The 18,206-nt window shown below is 64.6% G+C and overlaps 1 protein-coding gene across 1 annotated transcript; it reads right to left on the bottom strand.

Moving 5' to 3' along the window:
* Positions 1-236: 236 nt before the first annotated feature.
* On the bottom strand, positions 237-17,823 carry FER1L5 (fer-1 like family member 5). The gene is made up of 51 exons (XM_065651639.1): positions 17,739-17,823; positions 17,555-17,610; positions 17,388-17,479; positions 17,209-17,317; positions 16,976-17,128; positions 16,767-16,895; positions 16,628-16,690; positions 16,500-16,550; positions 16,396-16,426; positions 16,213-16,328; positions 16,021-16,132; positions 15,844-15,923; positions 15,684-15,752; positions 15,527-15,570; positions 15,351-15,427; positions 15,173-15,261; positions 14,974-15,087; positions 14,715-14,895; positions 14,518-14,642; positions 14,344-14,435; positions 12,631-12,817; positions 11,892-12,047; positions 11,047-11,160; positions 10,803-10,966; positions 10,430-10,728; positions 10,184-10,356; positions 9,385-9,561; positions 8,667-8,781; positions 8,504-8,581; positions 8,242-8,423; positions 8,013-8,171; positions 7,832-7,930; positions 7,000-7,149; positions 6,743-6,923; positions 5,644-5,669; positions 5,516-5,554; positions 5,329-5,445; positions 4,690-4,815; positions 4,456-4,611; positions 4,284-4,375; positions 3,468-3,638; positions 2,586-2,734; positions 2,373-2,512; positions 1,787-1,875; positions 1,610-1,705; positions 1,378-1,519; positions 1,198-1,297; positions 869-1,071; positions 669-778; positions 437-584; positions 237-350 (listed from the first exon to the last, which is right to left on the bottom strand). Exons 1-51 carry the CDS (start codon positions 17,821-17,823, stop codon positions 237-239), a joined length of 6,120 nt encoding a protein of 2,039 aa, XP_065507711.1.
* Between the last annotated feature and the right edge of the window lie 383 nt (positions 17,824-18,206).

The following is an 18,206-nucleotide window of genomic DNA, read 5'->3' as shown; positions in this document are numbered from 1 at the left end:
GGAAGAAATTGTTCCCCAGATCCAACCTCAACCTCCCCTGGCGCAACTTGAGGCCGTTTCCTCTGGTCCTGATGCTCGTTCCTTGGGAGAAGGTCCCAACACCCTGGATGCAGCATTTTGACACCGCAGCGAGTCAGGGGCCACATCCCAGCACCATGAGGCTCCCCAAAATCCTCTAAGTCCTTTGTCAGTTCCCCCTCCATGAGCCCAGAGAGCTGCAGGCAACGCTTTGACCGTTAGAGATGCGACTTTATTAGAGGTGACGCTGAGGGGCGAGCGGCTGCGTGACGCTGTCCCCCGCCGAAGCGCCAGCTCTCGAGCGGATTCACCAGCTTCATGGCCAAATACCCCTGCGAGGAGGCGCACAGGGGGACTCGGGGGGGGTTCGCAGGTGCAATGCGGGATTTGGGGGGCGGCTGCGCTCCCCAGCACTCACCGGGGTGGCGTAGACAAAGGTGAGGAGCAGCACGAGGAGCAGCAGCAGCGCCAGCCCCAGGCTGATGCGCCCGCGGTGCTGCCGCCAGATGCCGTAGCGAAGGGTGCGCAGCGGCGCCTGCAGCCACAGGAACGACCACTCCGGCCGCCTGCAGGTGACACCCGGCTCAGACACCCCCTGTCACCCCTCCTGTCACCCCTCCTGTCACCCCCCAAGTGCCGTGGGGACTCACACGGGCGGCAGGAGCTTGGGGTACATGTTGGGTTCATCGCGGCCTCTCCCCGCCGGCCGCTCTTCTGCCTCTTTCGCTGTCAGCAGCTCCAGGCTCAGCTCCAGCTTGCCCTTTTGTGGGGCAAGGAGTGGGAATGGGGTGCGGGACCTGACCCCCCCATCTCATCACCACTGTCCCCAACCGCGCCAGTGCCACCTTACCGAGAGGCGCCGCTTGTTGCCATCCTGCACCGTGCACGGCCACCACCCCCTGGCCCGTTTTTGCCGGAAAAGGGAGAACTGGGACGGGACCCGCGTCCCCCGCCAGGGCCAGGGGCTTTGCGGGGTCCTCTGTGGGTTTGGGGTGCAGTTCTGGGGTTGCTGGGCTGGCTGCGGCAGCCGGGAGAGCTCCAGCTCCAGGACGCCTGCGGGGAAAAGCCGAGGCGGGGTGTCACTCGTGGGTGCTCTGTGTCACCCGTGGGTGCTCCCTGTCCCTTGTGGGTGTCACCTGTGGGTGTCCCCCACCCCGCTGCGGGGAGACAGTGTCTCACCCAAAAAATCATCAGCCGAAAACTTGTCGTTGTCCCACACTTGGAGGATGAGTTTGGGGGGCACCTTCCGCACTGTGGGGTCCAGGCTCCAGAAATGCTCCTGGGGGGAAAATGGGGGTGTGACCTTTGTCCCCTGTGTCCCCCCCCACCCTGACACCCACGCCCCAGGGTGTCCCTCACCTTGCGGGGCAGGACGCAGAGCTCCTCGGCCGCCAGGCACTGGAAGGAGAAGACGAAACGCCAGTTGAAGGCCCCGTCGCCCTGCAGCGAGCGGTAATGGATGTCCGTCCTCTGCCGCTGCTCCTCCAGCCCGTCCAGCCACCTGCGGGAGGGGACGCTGCTGTCACCCGTGTCCCCAGCGCTGCTGTCACCTCCTCCTTGTGGTGGACGCGCAACGGTGGCCTCGGCTCACCCCATGACATAGATGTCGCTCATCTGCTGCCCGATCAGGTTGACGTCCCCCATGTCGACGTCCCGCGTGTTCCAGACCACGCAGCGCAGCTCGTACCTCAGGGGGACACAAGGATGTGTCACCTTCTCCACCCCGGGATGTCCCCGTCCCTCCCGCGGGGCCCGGCTGGGCGCTCACCTCTGTGGTTTGCGGGGGGTGATGTCGACGGGGGGGCCGGGGCTCCCCAGGCTGCTGGGGAAGACGTCGACCCACATCTGCACCTTGCCCTGCGGGGGGGGGCTGGGTCTGTCACCCCTTGTCCCCACACCAGTGTCACCCCTGTCCCTGGGTGTCCCCATCACCCCTGGGGTCCCCATCACCCCTGGGGTCCCCATCCCTCCCTCTACCCCCAGCATCCCTCCCTGCTCTGGGGTCCTTGTCACCCTGGGGTTCTTGTCACTCTGGGGTCCCCATCACCCTTGGGTCACCGTCACCCATCCCCAGGGTCAATGTCACCCCAAGGTCCCTGTTGTCCCCCTGGCCTCCCCATGTACCCCAGAGTCCCTGTCACCCCAAGGTCCCTATTGTTCCCAGCATCCCCTTATACCCCAAGGTCCCCATTGCCTTGGGGTCCCCATCACCCATTCCCAGGGCCAATGTCACCCCAAGATCCCCATTGTCCCCTGGCATCCCCTTATACCCCAAGGTTCCCATCACCCTGGGGTCCCTCCCTGACTGTGTCCCCATCAACCCAAGGTCCCCAACACTCCATCCCCGTCCCCACCTGCTCCATCCCGGGCTGGGTGCTGTTGTAGAGGCTGCGGGTCTCCAGGTGCTCCGGGACAAGGTGACAACGGTGGAGTACGTGCAGGGCCAGGCGCTCGCGGGGTGGCCCTGGGTGCTGGTGCACGGGGGGGTAGCTCTCTGCAAGGCTGAGCCATCACACCAGGGGACAGGATCGGGCCCCCCCCGTGTCCCCACCCGCACCCCCACCCACCGAACTGGCTGAGGAGGATGGTTTGGTCCCCGAAGGTGACAGCGGTACCCTCAGCGCTGAACTCGGGTGCCGGGAGTCCCCGGGTGTGGGCAAAATGCTCCAGGATGCGGCTGGGGGGGAGTTGGTCCCTCCAGCACCCGGGGCCGGTGCTGTGGGGACAGCGGGTGGGCTGGGGACCCTCCTGGGTGTCCCCTCCCTGGCTGTCACCCCCCTGTGCCCCTTGCATGTGCCAACCCCGTAACTCGGTCTTCATCCCTGCGCCAATCTCATCTTCTTGTGTCCCCTCCGTCCCCAGGTCCCTGTCCCCATCTCTCTGTCCCAGTGTCCCCATGCCCACCCTTATGGGTCCCCTCTGTGCCCACATCCCAGTCCCCACCCTGTCTCCATCTCCCTGTCCTCATTCCTGTGCCCCTCCTGTCCCCATGTCCCTGTCCCCATGTCCCTGTCCCCATCCCTGTCCCCACCCTCAGGTACCCCCATCTCCACCTCCCTGTCCCCATCTCTCTGTGCCCATGTCCATGTCCCCATCCCTGTCCCCATCCCTGTCCCCACCCTTTCTCCATGTCCCTGTCCCCATCTCCCTGTCCCCATCCTGTCCCCATCACCCTGTCCCCATCCTGTCCCCATCACCCGTGCCGCCCCCATTCCCCTGTGCCTTCCCCCTCCCTGTCTCCATCCCATTGTCCCCGTCCTGTCCCCATCCCATCTCCTTGTGCCCACCCATGTCCCCATCCTGTCCCCATCACCCTGTCCCCATCCTTGTCCCCATCACCTTGTCCCTACCACCCCGTGCCTATCCCCACGCCCGCTCCTGTGCTCAGGCCCCTGCACCCTGATGTCCCCAAGCCCCCGCAGTGTCCCCCCCGCCCCGGTGACACCCACGTGCGGTAGCGGGCCGCCAGCCCGCAGTTGGCGCGGTAGCGGGACAGCAGGCGGTTCTCCAGGTCGATGGTGGTGGTGCCGATCTCCTGGTCCGGTGGCACCACGTCGTAGTCCAGCAGTGTCACCCGCAGGTCCTTCTCCAGCGGGATGGTCCCCGTCACCTCGAACAGCCTGGCAGGGGGTGCCATCAGCCCCGGGGACATGCTGGTGGCACCCGCTGGCACAGGGAGTGGGGACACGTGGGCATGGGGACTTGGTGGCACAGGGACTTGGTGGCATGAGGACATGGTGGCATGGGAACCCACCAGCATGGGGAATGGGGATGTGGTGGCACAGGGACCTGGTGGCATGGGGACCTGGTGATGTGGGGAACGGGGACGTGGTGGCACAGGGATCTGCAGATGTTGGGAATGGGGCATCTGGTGGCATGGGGACCTGGTGACATGGGGAATGGGGACATGGTGGCACAAGGATGCTCCAGCACAGGGTATGGCGACCTGGTGGCATGGGCACATTCTGGCATGGGGACATGGTGGCAGAGGAATTGGGGACCTGGAGGCTCAGGAACCTTCTGGTGTGGGGAATAGGGACCTGATAGTGTGGGCACTTGGTGACATGGGGACCTGCTGGTGTGGCACCTGATGGCATGAGGACCTGGTGGCACGAGGACCTGGTGGCACAGGGTTCCAGTGGCACAGGGACATGGTGGCACAGGGACAGGCTGGCACGGGGACACGCTGACATGGGGAATGGGCCCCCCCATCCTGGTGCCACCCACGGGTGACGGTGCCACCGGGCCACCCGCCCTGGCCATACCTGCCAAAAACGGGCTCCAGGGTGTTGGGCACGTACTGGTCCCGCTGGCCCAGCTTCTTCTTCCCCAGCGAGATGCACACGTAGGGGTCACACTGCCAGCGGGGGGGGACACTCAGGGTGACACGAGGCAGGGGGACAGGTCACCCTGCCCAGCACCCATGGGTGGCCTTACCAGCCTGTTCCTGTCCTTAGGGGGCAGATCGAAGGCCCGGACCACGTAGACCCTCACCAGGCACTTTTGGGGTTGGCTGGGGGGCAGCTGCTGGAAATGTCGGGGCGGGGGGGACACGGCGGGGTCCTCGGGCAGGGGGTAGATGCAGAAAAGCCCCTGCGAGAGCCGCCCGGCTGTGCACCCCTGGGCGTCCCCACCCCGGTGCTGGGGTGTCCCCTGGGGGGTGTCGCCCACCTTGAACTCGCCCACGGGGTCGTCGTCCCCTGTGGAGTGACCCCCCGGCAGGTAGAGGGGGAAGGTCTGGCAGAAATCCTGCAGCCCCTCGAATTCGGGCAACGCCTCCAGCTCGCAGCTGTAGATCTGGGGAGTGGGTTCTGCCCTTGGCCCCTTGGCCCTATGTCCCCATCCCTGTCCCCAGCCCCATCTTGGTGCTTCTCCCCATCACGTCCCTGTGCCCGTCTTCATCCCTGTCCCCATCCCGTCTTCATCCCTGTCCCCGTCTCATCCTCATCCTTGTCCCCATCTCATCTTCAGGCTTGTCCCCATCCCATCCTCATCCCTTTTCCCATCTCATCTTCAGTCCTGTCCTTGTCCCCATCCCATCCCCTTCTTCATCCCTGTCCCCATCCCCAGCCTGTTCCTCTCCCAATTTCCATCCCTGACCCTGTCCCCAGCCCATTTTCATCCCTGTCCCCATCCCTGTCCCCTCCCAATCCCCATCCCTGACCTCACCCCTATCCCATCTTCATCCCTCTCCCCTCCTGTGCCCTCATTCCCAACCATCCCTGTCCCAATTTTGTTTCATTCTTGTCCCCATCTCCATCCCTGTCCCACCCCCGAGCTCGTCCCCATCCCTGTCCCCTGTCACCAGACCTTCAGTCTGTCCCTGCCAGTCTGCCTCTGGCTCTTCGCCTTGTCCCCCATGGCCGCGTAGAATTTGCTCCACCAGTCGTCCTCATCCTCATCTTCCTCCTCCTCCTCCTCTGCGGCCTGGTGGGGAGCAGGGTGAGGTGGGGACAGGTGGCCCCGGTGGCCCTGGTGACCCCGTCACTGTGCCCACCTTGTCCCCAGCCCCCTCGGCAGCAATCCTGGGCAGCATCTGCAGGGACAAAGGGGACAGCTCGGGGAAGCTGAGGCACTGGGGACCCCAGCGGTGCCGAGGGGGGCGCGGGGTGCCAGGGGACTCACCTGCCGTATCCTACCCCAGAGAGCGGCTGCGGGGGCAGAGCGGCAAATAAACCATCCCGGAGGGGGCGGGGATGGGCAGGGGGTGCCAGGGATGGGCAGAGATGGGGCAGGAGGTAACAGAGACGGGCACGGGGTGTCAGAGGTGGGGCAGGAATGGACAGGGGGTACCAGGGATGGATGGGGTGTACCAGGATGGGACAGGGTGTACCAGGGATGGGCAGAGGTGGGGCAGGAGGTACCAGAGATGGGCAGGGGGTGCCAGGGATGGGCAGGAGGTACCTGGATGGGGCAGGGATGGGGCAGGAGGTACCAGGGTGGGGCAGGAGGTACCAGGGATGGGCAGGAGGTACCAAGCATGGAGCAGGAGGTACCAGGGATGGGCAGAGGGTACCAGGGATGGGCAGCAGGTACCAGGGATGGGCAGAGGGTACCAGGGATGGAGCAGCAGGTACCAGGATGGGGCAGGAAGTACCAAGGATGGAGCACGAGGTACCAGGGATGGGGCAGGAGGTACCAGAGATGAGTCAGGGATGGGACAGGAGGTACCAGAGATGGGGCAGGGATGGGGCAGGGGGTGCCAGGGATGGGACAGGGATGGGGCAGGAGGTACCAGACATGGGGCAGGGATGGGACAGGGATGGGACAGGGGGTACCAGAGATGGGACAGGATGGGGCAGGAGGTACCAGAGATGGGGCAGGGATGGGACAGGAGGTACCAGAGATGGGGCAGGGATGGGGCAGGGATGGGACAGGGGGTGCCAGGGATGGGACAGGGATGGGGCAGGAGGTACCAGAGATGGGGCAGGGATGGGAGAGGGGGTACCAGGGATGGGACAGGGATGGGGCAGGAGGTACCAGAGATGGGTCAGGGATGGGACAGGAGGTACCAGAGATGAGTCAGGGATGGGACAGGAGGTACCAGAGATGGGGCAGGGATGGGGCAGGGATGGGACAGGGGGTGCCAGGGATGGGACAGGGATGGGGCAGGAGGTACCAGAGATGGGGCAGGGATGGGACAGGGGGTGCCAGGGATGGGACAGGGATGGGCAGCAGGTACCAGGGCTGGGCAGCAGGTACCAGGGCTGGGCAGAGCCATTACCAGAGCCAGAGGAGGGGGTTGCGGGGCCAGGATGGGTCTTCCCCTGGCCGGGGGGCAGCCAGTAATACCGGCCCAGCCCCCGCACGCAGGCCTGTCCCACCATGGGCCGGTACCCGAACTCTCGCGTGTCCAGCACCCGCAGCCAGATGGGGGGCACGTACTCCTCCTCCGCCGGTAAATGCTGGGGGGGGTGAGCCAAGTCATCACCCTGGGGTGCCAGCACCCGTGGGTGGGGTGCTCCCCCTCCCCATCCTCACCAGCGGCAGCAGGAAGGCGTTGATGGGGAAGTTGGGGTTGGCGGGCAGGTTGAGGATTGGGGGGGTGCGCAGGGTCTGCCCCCCACAATGCAGCTCCAGGCTGGGCGCCCGCACGCTGCCTCGCAGCCCCCGCAGCCCCCACGCCAGCACCTGGGGGGACACCGGTGGCTGTCACCCCCCCGGGTGCGCTGGGGTGACCGCGGGTGGGCTGCATGCCTGGGGGATGCTGGGGGTGGCTGTCACTGTCCCCATCCCCGTCCCTGTCCCCATCTCCAGCTCCATCCCATCCTCATCTTGGGTTCGTCCCTTTGGGTCTGTCCCCGTTGTCATCCCTGTCCTTGTCCCTGTCCTGTCTCCATCCCTGACCTCATCCCTGGCCTGGCTTTATCCTTGTCCCCATCCCTGTGCTGTCCCCATCCCATCCCTAGGACCTTCATCACTGTCCCTGTCCCCAGCCTGTTCCCCTCCGTTCTCCATTTCGGACCTTGTCCCCATCCCTGTGCCTGTCCCCATCCCGTCCCCAGGACCTTCATCACTGTCTCTGACCCTGTCCCTGTCCCCAGCCTGTTCCCCTCCATTCTCCATCTCGGACCTCGACCCCATCCCACCTTCATCCCTGTCCCATCCCTGTCCCCATCCCAACCCTTTCCCCCTCCCAACTTTGTCCCTCTTGTCCTTATCCCTGTTCCACTCCACATCCTTGTCCCCAGCCACTTCTGTCCTCATCCCTCTCCCTGTCCTTGTCCCCATCCCATCCCCTTCTTCATCCCTGTCCCTGTCCCTGTCCCTGTCCCCAGCCTGTTCCCCATCCCTGTCCCCACCAGGGTCTCACCTCCAGTGCCACCAGCCGCAGGAGTGGCCGGATGCCCTGGGGGACACTGAAAACCCCCTCCCTCCATGGTGGGGGGGTCACCTGTGCCAGGGCCCCATCCTGCCAAGGATGATGATGATGATGATGACGATGATGGGCTCCCATCCCCTGTGCCCCCTATCCCCCCCGCCCAGCCCCTCACCTCGGTGTCATGCAGCAGCTCAAAGGCCGCCAGCAGCTCCCCGGCCGGCCCCCCCGGCCCCCCTAGTGGGTACCGCTGCAGCCGGGGGGGCTTCCGCTGCCCCATGTCCAGCCAAACTTGTGGGGCGCACACGCTCCTCCCCAGGAAAGCGCCAGCACCCTGCAACGCATCACTTGGGCACGGGTGCTGCCCCCACCCATGGGTGCCCCCCCGGCCATGGGTGCCGTACCCCTCCGTCCTGGTCGAAAACCTCCACCACCACCATGGGGGGCTCGTCCCGGACCCCCCGGGGGTCCCCGTACAGCAGCACCCGCTGGAAAAGCAGCGTCTGGTCCCAGAGCGGGTCCAGGGTGCCGGGCAGCACCCGGGTGCGCTGGCTGACGTACACGAAGGAGACGTGGGCGACGGGGTCTGGGGGACAGGGACACCCTCAGCACCCCGGGCTGCCCACCGGGGTGGGGGGACAGGGGTCTTTTTGGGAGGTGTCCCACCTGCGGTGGTTTTGGTGGCACGGGGTGCCAGCTCCAGCGCCTGGAAGATGTAGCAGCGGAGCTGGAAGAAGTTGGGTCCTGCGGGAGGGACAGGGGGTGGCAGGGGGGGCTGGGACCCCGCCGGCTTGTCACTGTGTCCCCCCGCCCTGTCCCCGGGTCTCACGCTGGAAGGTGCAGAGGATGAGGGGCATGGGCTGCTTGGGGGGGGTCCGGGATGAGCCCCGCGCTGGACACTCAGCCGCAGGCGTCTCGTCATCCTCGGTCACATCCTCTTTGCTCTGCGGGGTGTGGCGATGTGTCCCCTTGTCCCTGCTGTCCCCTGGCCCTGCGTCCTGCTGTCATCCCATGTCCTACTGCCCCAGCATCGCTCTGTCTCCACATCATTCCATCCGTCTCCTCGTCCCTCTGTCCCTTCATCCCTCACCCATCCATCCATCCCTCCACCTCTCCATCCCTTCTTCCCTGCATCTCTCTGTCCCTTCATCCGTCCCTCTGTCCCCTCACAGAATCATTTCGGTTGGAAAAGCCCCTCGAGCTCATCGAGTCCACCCGTTCCTCCACCCCTGGCACTGCCCCATGTCCTGAGAACCTCATCTCCGTCTGTCCAACCCCTCCAGGGATGGTGACTCCAGCACTGCCCTGGGCAGCCTGTTCCAATGCCCCACAGCCCTTTGGGGAAGAAATTGTTCCCCTCATCCAACCTCGACCTCCCCTGGCGCAACTTGAGGCCGGTTCCTCTGGTCCCGGCGCTTGTTCCTGGGGAGCAGAGTCTCTGTCCCTCTGTCCCTCCATCCCTCTGTCCTCCGTCCCTCCCCACGCCCCACCCTCCATCCCCAGCCCCAGTTGCCCCAGTTGCCCCAGTTCCCCCCGTTCTCTCGTACCGAGGTCCCCTCCAGCAGGAACAGGGCCGCCCTGGCCCCGGGCTGGGTGGGCACCATGGTGCGGTGCCAGCAGCGCCGCCGGCACACGTCACCCAGCCGGGGCTGCAGGTGGAAGCGGGAGCCCCAGAGGGACCCGTATTCCCAGGTCTCGGTCCCCGCCGCCGCATCGGGGCTGTGCTGTGGGGACACAGGGGACAGCGTGGGGTGGCACGTGGGGATGGACAGGGCTGCTCACACCAGGGCACTCCCACCACTGTCCCTCCCACCCCGTCCCTGCCACCCCATCTGCGTCACCCCCATCTTGTCGCTCCCATCCCTGCCACCCCCATCCCTGATGTCCCCATCCCTGATGTCCCCATCCCTGCCGTCTCCATCCTGTCACTCCCATCCCCACCACCCCATCCTTGTCACCCCTGTCACCCCCATCCCTGATGTCCCCATCTCTGCCACCTCTATCCCTGTCGCCCCAGTCATGCCACCCCCATCCCTGCCACTCCATCCTTGTCACCCCTGTCCCTGTCATCCCCATCCCTGCCACCCCATCCTTGTCACCCTTGTCCCTGCTGTCCCCATCCCTGCCACCCCATTCTTGTCACCCCTGTCACCGCCATCCCTGATGTCCCCATCTCTGCCACCCTCACCCCTGTCACCCCAGTCATGCCACCCCCATCCCTGCCACTCCATCCTTGTCACCCCTGTCCCTGTCACCCCCATCCCCGATGTCCCCATCCCTGCCAGCCCGTCCCTGCAATCCCCGCCCCTGATGTCCCCCTCCTCGCTGCCCCGTCCCCGTCCCCACCGTCCCAACCAGCCGTAGGAAGGTCACCACATCCTGCTCGGGTCCCTGCGTGCCGGGGTCTCTGCGGCGGGTGCGCAGCCAGCGCCGGCGCCGCAGCGTGTGGTACGTCTTCTCGGTGCTGTGCCACGCCGGGGGGACACCGCCGGCACCCACGCTCGCCCCGTACTCCCACCCTGCGGCACCCGCGTGTCCTTGTCACCGGCAATGCCACCACCCACCTCCCCAAGGGTGGGGACACCCACTCACCCGCCTCATCCACGGCCCCCGTCGCATCCACGTGCCAGTCGTCGGCGATGTGCCAACCTTGGGGACACGCCACCTCTTCCTTTGGTGGCACCGCCGCGCCGCTCTGCAAAAGCGGGTGAGCGCTGAGCCCCGACGTGCTCGTGTCACCCCACCGTTGGTGTCCCCCGTGTCGCCGCCCGCTCACGACGTCTGTGCTGGTCACGGCCGCGGGTGCCCACTCGCCACCGCGCTGGCGGCTCTCGTTCTCATAGACCTCCTCCAGCACCTCGCCCACGTTGGTCTCCGCGTCCAGCAGCAGCCTTGGGGACAAAACCACCGGTGTCACCCTCCCCGACGTCCCCCGGGGTGTCACCACCCGTGCCGCGGGACTCACCGGCGCTGCGGCTCCACGGTCCAGGGCCCGTCCCAGCGCCAGCCGCGGGGGGGACGGATGCGGTGGCGGGGGAGCCCCGCTTTGCCGGCGCTGTCCGAGAAGCAGGGGCACCCCAGCAGCCCCCGGGGACCCCACTTGCCCAGCAGCTTGGTCTGGTTTTCATACTGGGAGGGGACACGGGGGGTGTCGAGGGGGGCTTGGGGACACCCTGGGGTGGTGTCACCCCCCCCGGCCGAGGGCGCACCGTCTCGGCGTAGACGTGCAGGGTCCCCTCAAGGTGCTGGGACAGGTCACCGCTGTTGGCCACGCGTCCCAGCCAGAGCCGGAGCCGGAGCTGGGCACGGATGTCACCGGAGCCCTGCGCGGTGGGGACACAGCGGGGACAGAGAGGGGACATGGGGGGATACAGGGGAGATGTGGAAAAGGTCTAGGGAGGACATGGAGGGGACACAGAGGGGATGCGGAGATGTGGAGAGAGCACAGGGGGACATGGAGCAGATATGGAGAAGGTCTAGGAGGGACACTGAGGGGTCATGGAGGAGATGTGGAGGGGACACGGGGTGACACAAAGGCGACATGGAGGGAACATTGTGGGGACATGGAGGGGATGTGGGGGAGATATGCAGAAGGTCTAGGGGGGACATGGAGGGGACACGGAGGGGATGTGGAGAGAACACAAGGGGGACATGGAGGGGACATAAGTGGACCCAAAGGAGACATAGAGGGGACATGGAGATGTAGAGTGGACACAGAGGGGACATGGGGGGGCACAAAGGGGACATGGAGGGGAACACGGAGCAGAGATGGAGAAGATCTAGGAGGGATATAGAGGGGACACAGAGAGGACATGGAGGGGACACGGAGGAGATGTGGAGGGGACATGGGGGGACACAAAGGAGACGTGGAGGGGGACATGAAGTAGACATGGAGACAGTCTAGTAGGGGCATGGAGGGGACACAGGGGACATGGAGGGGACATAAAGGGGATGTGGAAGGGATATGGAGGAGATATTGAGGGGATATGAAGGGGATGTGGAAGGGACATGGAGGAGACACCGGGGCGACAGGGAGGGGACATGGGGTGCCCACCACCAGGAAGAGGGTCTGGATGCGGCCGCAGAACCTCCCGCAGGCGCCGGGGCCGCTCGGCGAGAACATGATATCGGGCGCGGGGACACGGGCACAGGCCACGCGCCGGTCCCCCCGCAGCAGCCACAGCAGCACGTCGGGGACACCGGCCTGTGGCTGTGGGGACAGAGACACAGAGAGAGAGAGAGAGAGAGAGAGAGCCCGGCAGGCTGAGACCGGCCACAACTCATCACAGCGATGTCCCCCATGTCATCCCATCCCAGCCACAACTTGTCCCAGCGATGTCCCCCATGTCACCCCATCCCAGCCACAACTCATCACAGTGATGTCCCCCATATAACTCCATCCCAGCCACAACTCATCACAGCGATGTCCCCCATGTAACCTCATCCTGGCCACAACTCGTCCCAGCGATGTCCCCCATGTCACCCCATCCTGGCCACAACTCGTCCCAGTGATGTCCCCCATGTCACCCCATCCCAACCACAACTTATCACAGCGATGTCCCCCACATCATGCCATCCTGGCTGAGACCGGCCACGACTCGTCCCAGCGATGTCCCCCATGTCGCCCCATCCCGGCCATGACTCGTCCCAGCGATGTCCCCCATGTCGCCCCATCCCGGCCACAACTCGTCCCAGCGATGTCCCCCATGTCGCCCCATCCCGGCCACAACTCGTCCCAGCGATGTCCCCCATGTCACCCCATCCTGGCCATACTGGCCCCAGGGATGTCCCACCTCCACGGCCAGCGCCGTCACCCTCCTCAGCCAGCCCTCGGCCGTGGGCAGCAGGGTGTCCCAGCCGGCCCGCGGGGGCTCGGCCGCGGTTGCCGCCACGTGCCGCAGCAGGTGCAGCCGCACGGCGCGCAGGTGGGCGTCCAGCGCCGTGGGGGTCGGCTGCTCCTCCAGCCGCGCCAGCGCCTGCCTGCAAACAGCCCCCCACACATTGCCCCGGTTTCCCCCCAAAATACCCCGTTTACCCCCCAAAATTCCCCGTTTCCCCTCCAAAATGCCCCTCTTCCCCCCAAAATGCCCCATTTCTCCCCCAAAATGCCCCATTTTCCCCCCAAAAGGCCACATTTCTCCCCCAAAATGCCCCTTTTCCCCCCCAAAATGCTCCATTTTTTATGCAAAATGTCACATTTTCTCCCCAAAATGCCCCATTTCTCCCCTCAAAATGTCCTGTTTCCCCCTAGAAATGCCCCTTTTCCCCCCTCAAATTCCCCATTCCCCACCAAAAGTCCCATTTCCCCAAAAAAATCCCCCACTTCTCCCCTCCAAATTCCCCATTCCCCCCCAAAACCCCATTTCCCCCAATTATCCCATTTCCCCCAAATTCCCCATTTTTTCCTCCCAGTTTTCCCATTTCCCCCTCCAAATTCCCCATTTCCCCCAAAATTCCCCATTTCTCCTCCCAAATTCCCCATTTCCCCCCAAATTCCCCATTTTTTCCTCCCAATTTTCCCATTTCCCCCTCCAAATTCCCCATTTCTCCTCCCAAATTCCCCATTACCCCCAAATTCCCCATTTTTTCCTCCCAATTCTCCCATTTCCCCCCCCCAAATTCCCCATTTCCCAAAAAAACCCATTTCCCCCAATTATCCCATTTCCCCCCAAATTCCTCATTTCTCCTCCCAAATTCCCCATTTCTCCCCAAATTCCCCATTTCTCCTCCCAGTTGTCCCATTTCCCCCCCAAATTCCCCATTTCCCCCAAAAAACCCATTTCCCCCAATTATCCCATATCCCCCCAAATTCCCCATTTCTCCTCCCAAATTCCCCATTACCCCCAAATTCCCCATTTTTTCCTCCCAATTCTCCCATTTCCCCCCCCAAATTCCCCATTTCCCCAAAAAACCCATTTCCCCCAATTATCCCATTTCCCCCCAAATTCCCCATTTCTCCTCCCAAATTCCCCATTTCCCCCCAAATTCCCCATTTTTTCCTCCCAATTCTCCCATTTCCCCCTCCAAATTCCCCATTTCCCCAAAAAAAACATTTCCCCCAATTATCCCATTTCCCCCCAAATTCCCCATTTCTCCTCCCAATTGTCCCATTTCCCCCTCCAAATTCCCCATTTCCCCAAAAAAACCATTTCCCCCAATTATCCCATTTCCCCCCAAATTCCCCATTTCTCCTCCCAATTGTCCCATTTCCCCCCCCCAAATTCCCCATTTTCCCAAAAAACCCATTTCTCCCAATTATCCCATTTCCCTCAATTATCCCATTTCCCCGCAAATTCCCCATTTCTCCTCCCAAATTCCCCATTTCTCCCCAAATTCCCCATTTCTCCTCCCAATTGTCCCATTTCCCCCCCCCAAATTCCCCATTTCCCAAAAAAACCCCATTTCCCCCAATTATCCCATTTCCCCCCAAATTCCCCATTTCCCCCCAATCATCCCATGCCCCCCCCCCAAATTCCCCTTTCCTCCCCAAAATCCCCCATCCCCACCTGCAGTCCTGCACCAGCTGGCGCAGCAGCCTCCTGCCGATGTCCCCTCGGGTGTCCCCACGCGCGTCCCTCAGCTCCGCCACGTTGTCCCCCTACATAAAAAACGTCCCCAAACCGCCCCAGCCCAGCCAGGGGGTGTCACCCCCCGCCCCGCTGTCACCCATGGGTGCTCACCAGCCGCCGGCACACGCTCCGCAGGAGGTTCAGGGTGTCCCATCGGTCACCAGCGTCCTCCCAGCACGAGGTGACAGCTGCCACCGGCTTGTCACCGTACCACGGCAGGTAGTGGTAGCGGTTCCCTGGACCCGGAGCGTCCCGTGGGACACCGCACGGTGCCACCCACTGTGTCCCTGTCCCAACATCCCACTCACCGTCAAAGAGGGGACAACAGTGCGGGGTGACAGAGGCCGTGGGCTTGCAGGTGACATCGCTGGTGTCCCCATAGTGGCCCAAGCTGAGCTCGAAGCGCAGGAGCTCGGGGCCGGGTGGCACCATGGTGGCCGAATAAAAGACGCCGCAGAGCCCGAAGCGGCGGCATCGGGGCAAGTGACGCTGTGACAAAAAAAGACCCCCAAATTGTGTTTAAAAATAAGAATTAAAGACGGCGGGGGTGTCATCGCGCTGTGTCACCTGCACCCGGGTGACGTCCTCGGGGGCGATGGCGCCGCGCTGGCGCCCGTCCGGTGTCCCCATGTGGGTGCTGAGCTCCAGCAGCACCCGGCCACGATAAGCCAACCCGGCGTCCTGTCACATAAGGGGTGGGGGGGTGATTTGGGGTGTCTCCCCCCCAAAAAAAAAACGGGCGCTGTCCCCTCTGTCACCCGCTCACGGTGCTGGATGTCCTGGCAGGATCCGAGCGGGGACCGTAGAAGGGGAGGAAACTGGGTCCGAAGCAGGGTAAGAACCCAGGGGTCCCCTCTGTGGGTGAAAAAGGGGGTTCAGTGGGTGCTGGGGGGGGGGTCTGGGTGCTGGGGACCCCCACCCACCCAAGGGTGGCCCCTGCTCACCCTCCAGCTCAGCACCAGCGGAGGAGATTTGGGAGAGGCGGAGGGTGGCGGTGCCCAGGACTTTGCTGCTGCGGGACCTAGGGGGGGTACGGAAAGGAGGGGGGGTCCCCTAAAAAATGGAGAGGTCCACCAAAAATAGAGGTGTTCCCAAGACCTTTTGGGGGGTCTTTATGTACCCGCTGAGGATGGCCAGCTGGATCTCATCGCAGATGGGGGGCAGCTGCGGAGAGGCGAACAAAAAGGGGGGGTGTTGAAATGGGGGCGCCCCTCCCCCATTTTGGGGGTGCCCCCGCTTTGGGGAAGGGGTGCGGGATTTTTTGGGGGGCGCCTCACCCGCAGGGGGAAGAAGAAAACCTCGTTCCACGCCGGGTTGGCGTCGGGGGGCATCACCCGGGTGCAGAGCTGCGATGGGCAGAGCCGTGAGCTCCCCACCTTGACACCCCCAAATCTGACACCCCCCCCCCCCCCACCCCAAAATCTACCCGGCACCCACCGTCCTGCCGGCAAAGCACACCCGCACCGCCGCCGCCACGAAGCCCCTCTTGCCGCCGACCGGTAACCGAGGTGGCTCCGCTGCAGTGGGGATGGCGAGAGGTGGGTGGGGGGGTCCCCTAAATCCATTCCCCCCCCCAAAAAAAAAAAAAAGAGGGGGAGTTTTGGGGTGTCCCACCCTGCGGCAGGTCCTCGGCGCGGTAGACGCGCAGCTGCAGCGTGGCGACACACGGCGATGGCCGCAGCAGGTTGGCTTCGACGTCCTCGTCCCCCGCCGGCGCCTCCTCCTCCTTGCGGGGGTTGTAGAAAAATGGGGCCCCCGCCATATAATTTTTGGGGTGCCGGGGAGGTGGAGCGCGGGGGTTCTCACCGGTGCCGTCTCGCCGGCGCGGAGCACGGCCAGGCTGACGCGCAGGTACCCGCGGGAGCCGGTTTCGGGGTGCTGGGGGTGCTGCAGGCTCAGCCACTTCCAGCTCAAGCTGCGTCCTGGCGCAGGGGGACACCCCGGTGTCACCCGATGTCACCGCCGTGTCACCCCGAGCCTCTCGCCTACCTGGTGCATGGTAGACGGTGCCGATGTCCAGCTGCGGGGGGGCAAAGGGGGTGAGGGTGGCCGAGCCGCGCGGTGACGCCGCGTCCCCAAGTCACCGTCCCCACCTGGAAGATGCCGATGAGGGCTTTGGCGCGGGTGGCCCGGGAGTCCAGCACCTGTGACAAGTTGGGGACACGGCATCAGCAGCCACCCTGCTGTCCCTGTCCCCATCGGTGCCACCGAACCCCCTGACCTGGAAGACAATCAGCTCGGCTGCCAGCTGGGCGGGCGTCCGGCGGAAATTTTGCCAGAACACCTAGAAATGGGCAAAAGGAGGTGAGGGTGGAGCGAGGGGATGCCGGCGGGTCCCCGTGTCCCCTCCCCGGTGCCACCTCGTTGTAGTAGGGGTTGTTCCCTGTCTGGATCCTGGTCCTGAAGCGCTTCTGGCCGATGAGGACTGTCACCACCGGCTTGATGTCATTGCCCTGGAGCTGGTGGCCCTCGATGACCCTCACCCGCACCTGTGGGACAGGCGGTGACGTGGTGGCCACCACGGATGGGACGTCACCTCCGGGTGACACTGCACCCATGGGTGCCATACCTGGAAATCCTCTTTCCTCCTCGCCGGGGGCTTGTTGGGGCGTTGGGGTGGCCCTGGTGACACTGCCCGTGGTGGCACCTGTCCTTGCAAGGGGACCGTGACGTCCCCATCCGTGCCGTGTGGGACGTAGGAGCAGCGGAGGGTGACGGTGCACTGCGAAGGGACAGGTGACACCCCAGGCTGTGCCCGGTGGCACCCAAGGGTGCTGCCGGGGGTTGCAGGGGGGTGCTCACCCCCGTGGGCTGTCCCCGAGGGTCCAGCAGTGGCATATGGCTGAGGGACAGTGGCAGCCCAGGGTTGGCCACCAACTGCTCCAGTGACACTGTGGCAGCACCCAGGACTCTGCGGGGACAGGGGCACATGGTGAGGGCGGTGACACTGGGGACAGACGCCCCCACATGGTGCTACTCACCCCTGGGGCGCTGGTTGTCCCCAGCGCCGGAGGCGCAGGGTCAGGGTGTCCGTGGGGCGCAGGGGACACGTGCCCAGTGGCCATGCCAGCGTCTGGGGGTGACAAGGGGTCAGTGGGGTGACACGAGTGTTCCCGTGCCACCGTGGGCCACCCCGGGGTCACCTCACCTCGTTCCAGGTGGGGCTGCGCTCCGCCGGCAACACCCGGGTGCTCCTGGGGACACCTGATGGGGACGGGACGGAGGGTGGTGGCACCGCAGGGTGGGGACATCGTGGTGCGGGGGGATGGCTGGCACTGTCCCCATGCACGCGGACGGTGACTGTGTTGTCCCCGCCCCGTCCCCAGCGGTACCTCGGAAGCGCGCGGACACATGAACGCCAGGCCCGGTGCCGGTGGCCTCGGGGACGCGGGCACTGGCCACCAGGAGCCGCAGCATGGCCACAACCCTGTGCCACCGTGTCACCCAGGCGCTGTCACCCTGGCACCAGGACGGGTTCCAGAATGGCACCGTGCGGGGGACGGGGCAGGGACAGTGCTGTTGGCTTGGCTTGGGAGGTGTCACCGTGTCACTGAGTACCCATGTCCCCATGCCCCTGTGTCCCCGCGTCTGTGTGTGCCCATACCTGTTTGTCTCAATGTCTGTGTGTCCCCTGACCATGTGTCCCCTTGTCCCTATGTCACCATGTCCCCATGTCTGCATGCCCCCATGCCCCCGCATCACCTGTCCCCAAGCCCATGTGTCCCCATGTCCCCCCATCACTGCATCCCCATGTCTGTGTGTCCCTGTGTTCCCATGTCCCTATGTCCACGTCACTGTGT

Source organism: Caloenas nicobarica, chromosome 25 (assembly GCF_036013445.1).
Source record: "Caloenas nicobarica isolate bCalNic1 chromosome 25, bCalNic1.hap1, whole genome shotgun sequence".
Lineage (NCBI taxonomy): Eukaryota > Metazoa > Chordata > Aves > Columbiformes > Columbidae > Caloenas > Caloenas nicobarica.
The sequence above is the reverse complement of the archived record's forward strand: the minus strand, read 5'-3'. Positions and strand labels throughout refer to the sequence as shown.

What these genes read in the sequence shown, in the direction of transcription:
- FER1L5 (XM_065651639.1), bottom strand. Translation starts at nt 17,823, where the DNA reads ATGCTGCGGCTCCTGGTGGCCAGTGCCCGCGTCCCCGAGGCCACCGGC. An exon ending in GGAGGAAAGAGGATTTCCAG is followed by an intron (nt 16,896 to 16,975) that starts GTATGGCACCCA and finishes CCTGTCCCACAG; the next exon opens with GTGCGGGTGAGGGTCATCGA. An exon ending in TGCGGCTGGTGGCACTGGAG is followed by an intron (nt 7,150 to 7,831) that starts GTGAGACCCTGG and finishes GTGTCCCCCCAG; the next exon opens with GTGCTGGCGTGGGGGCTGCG.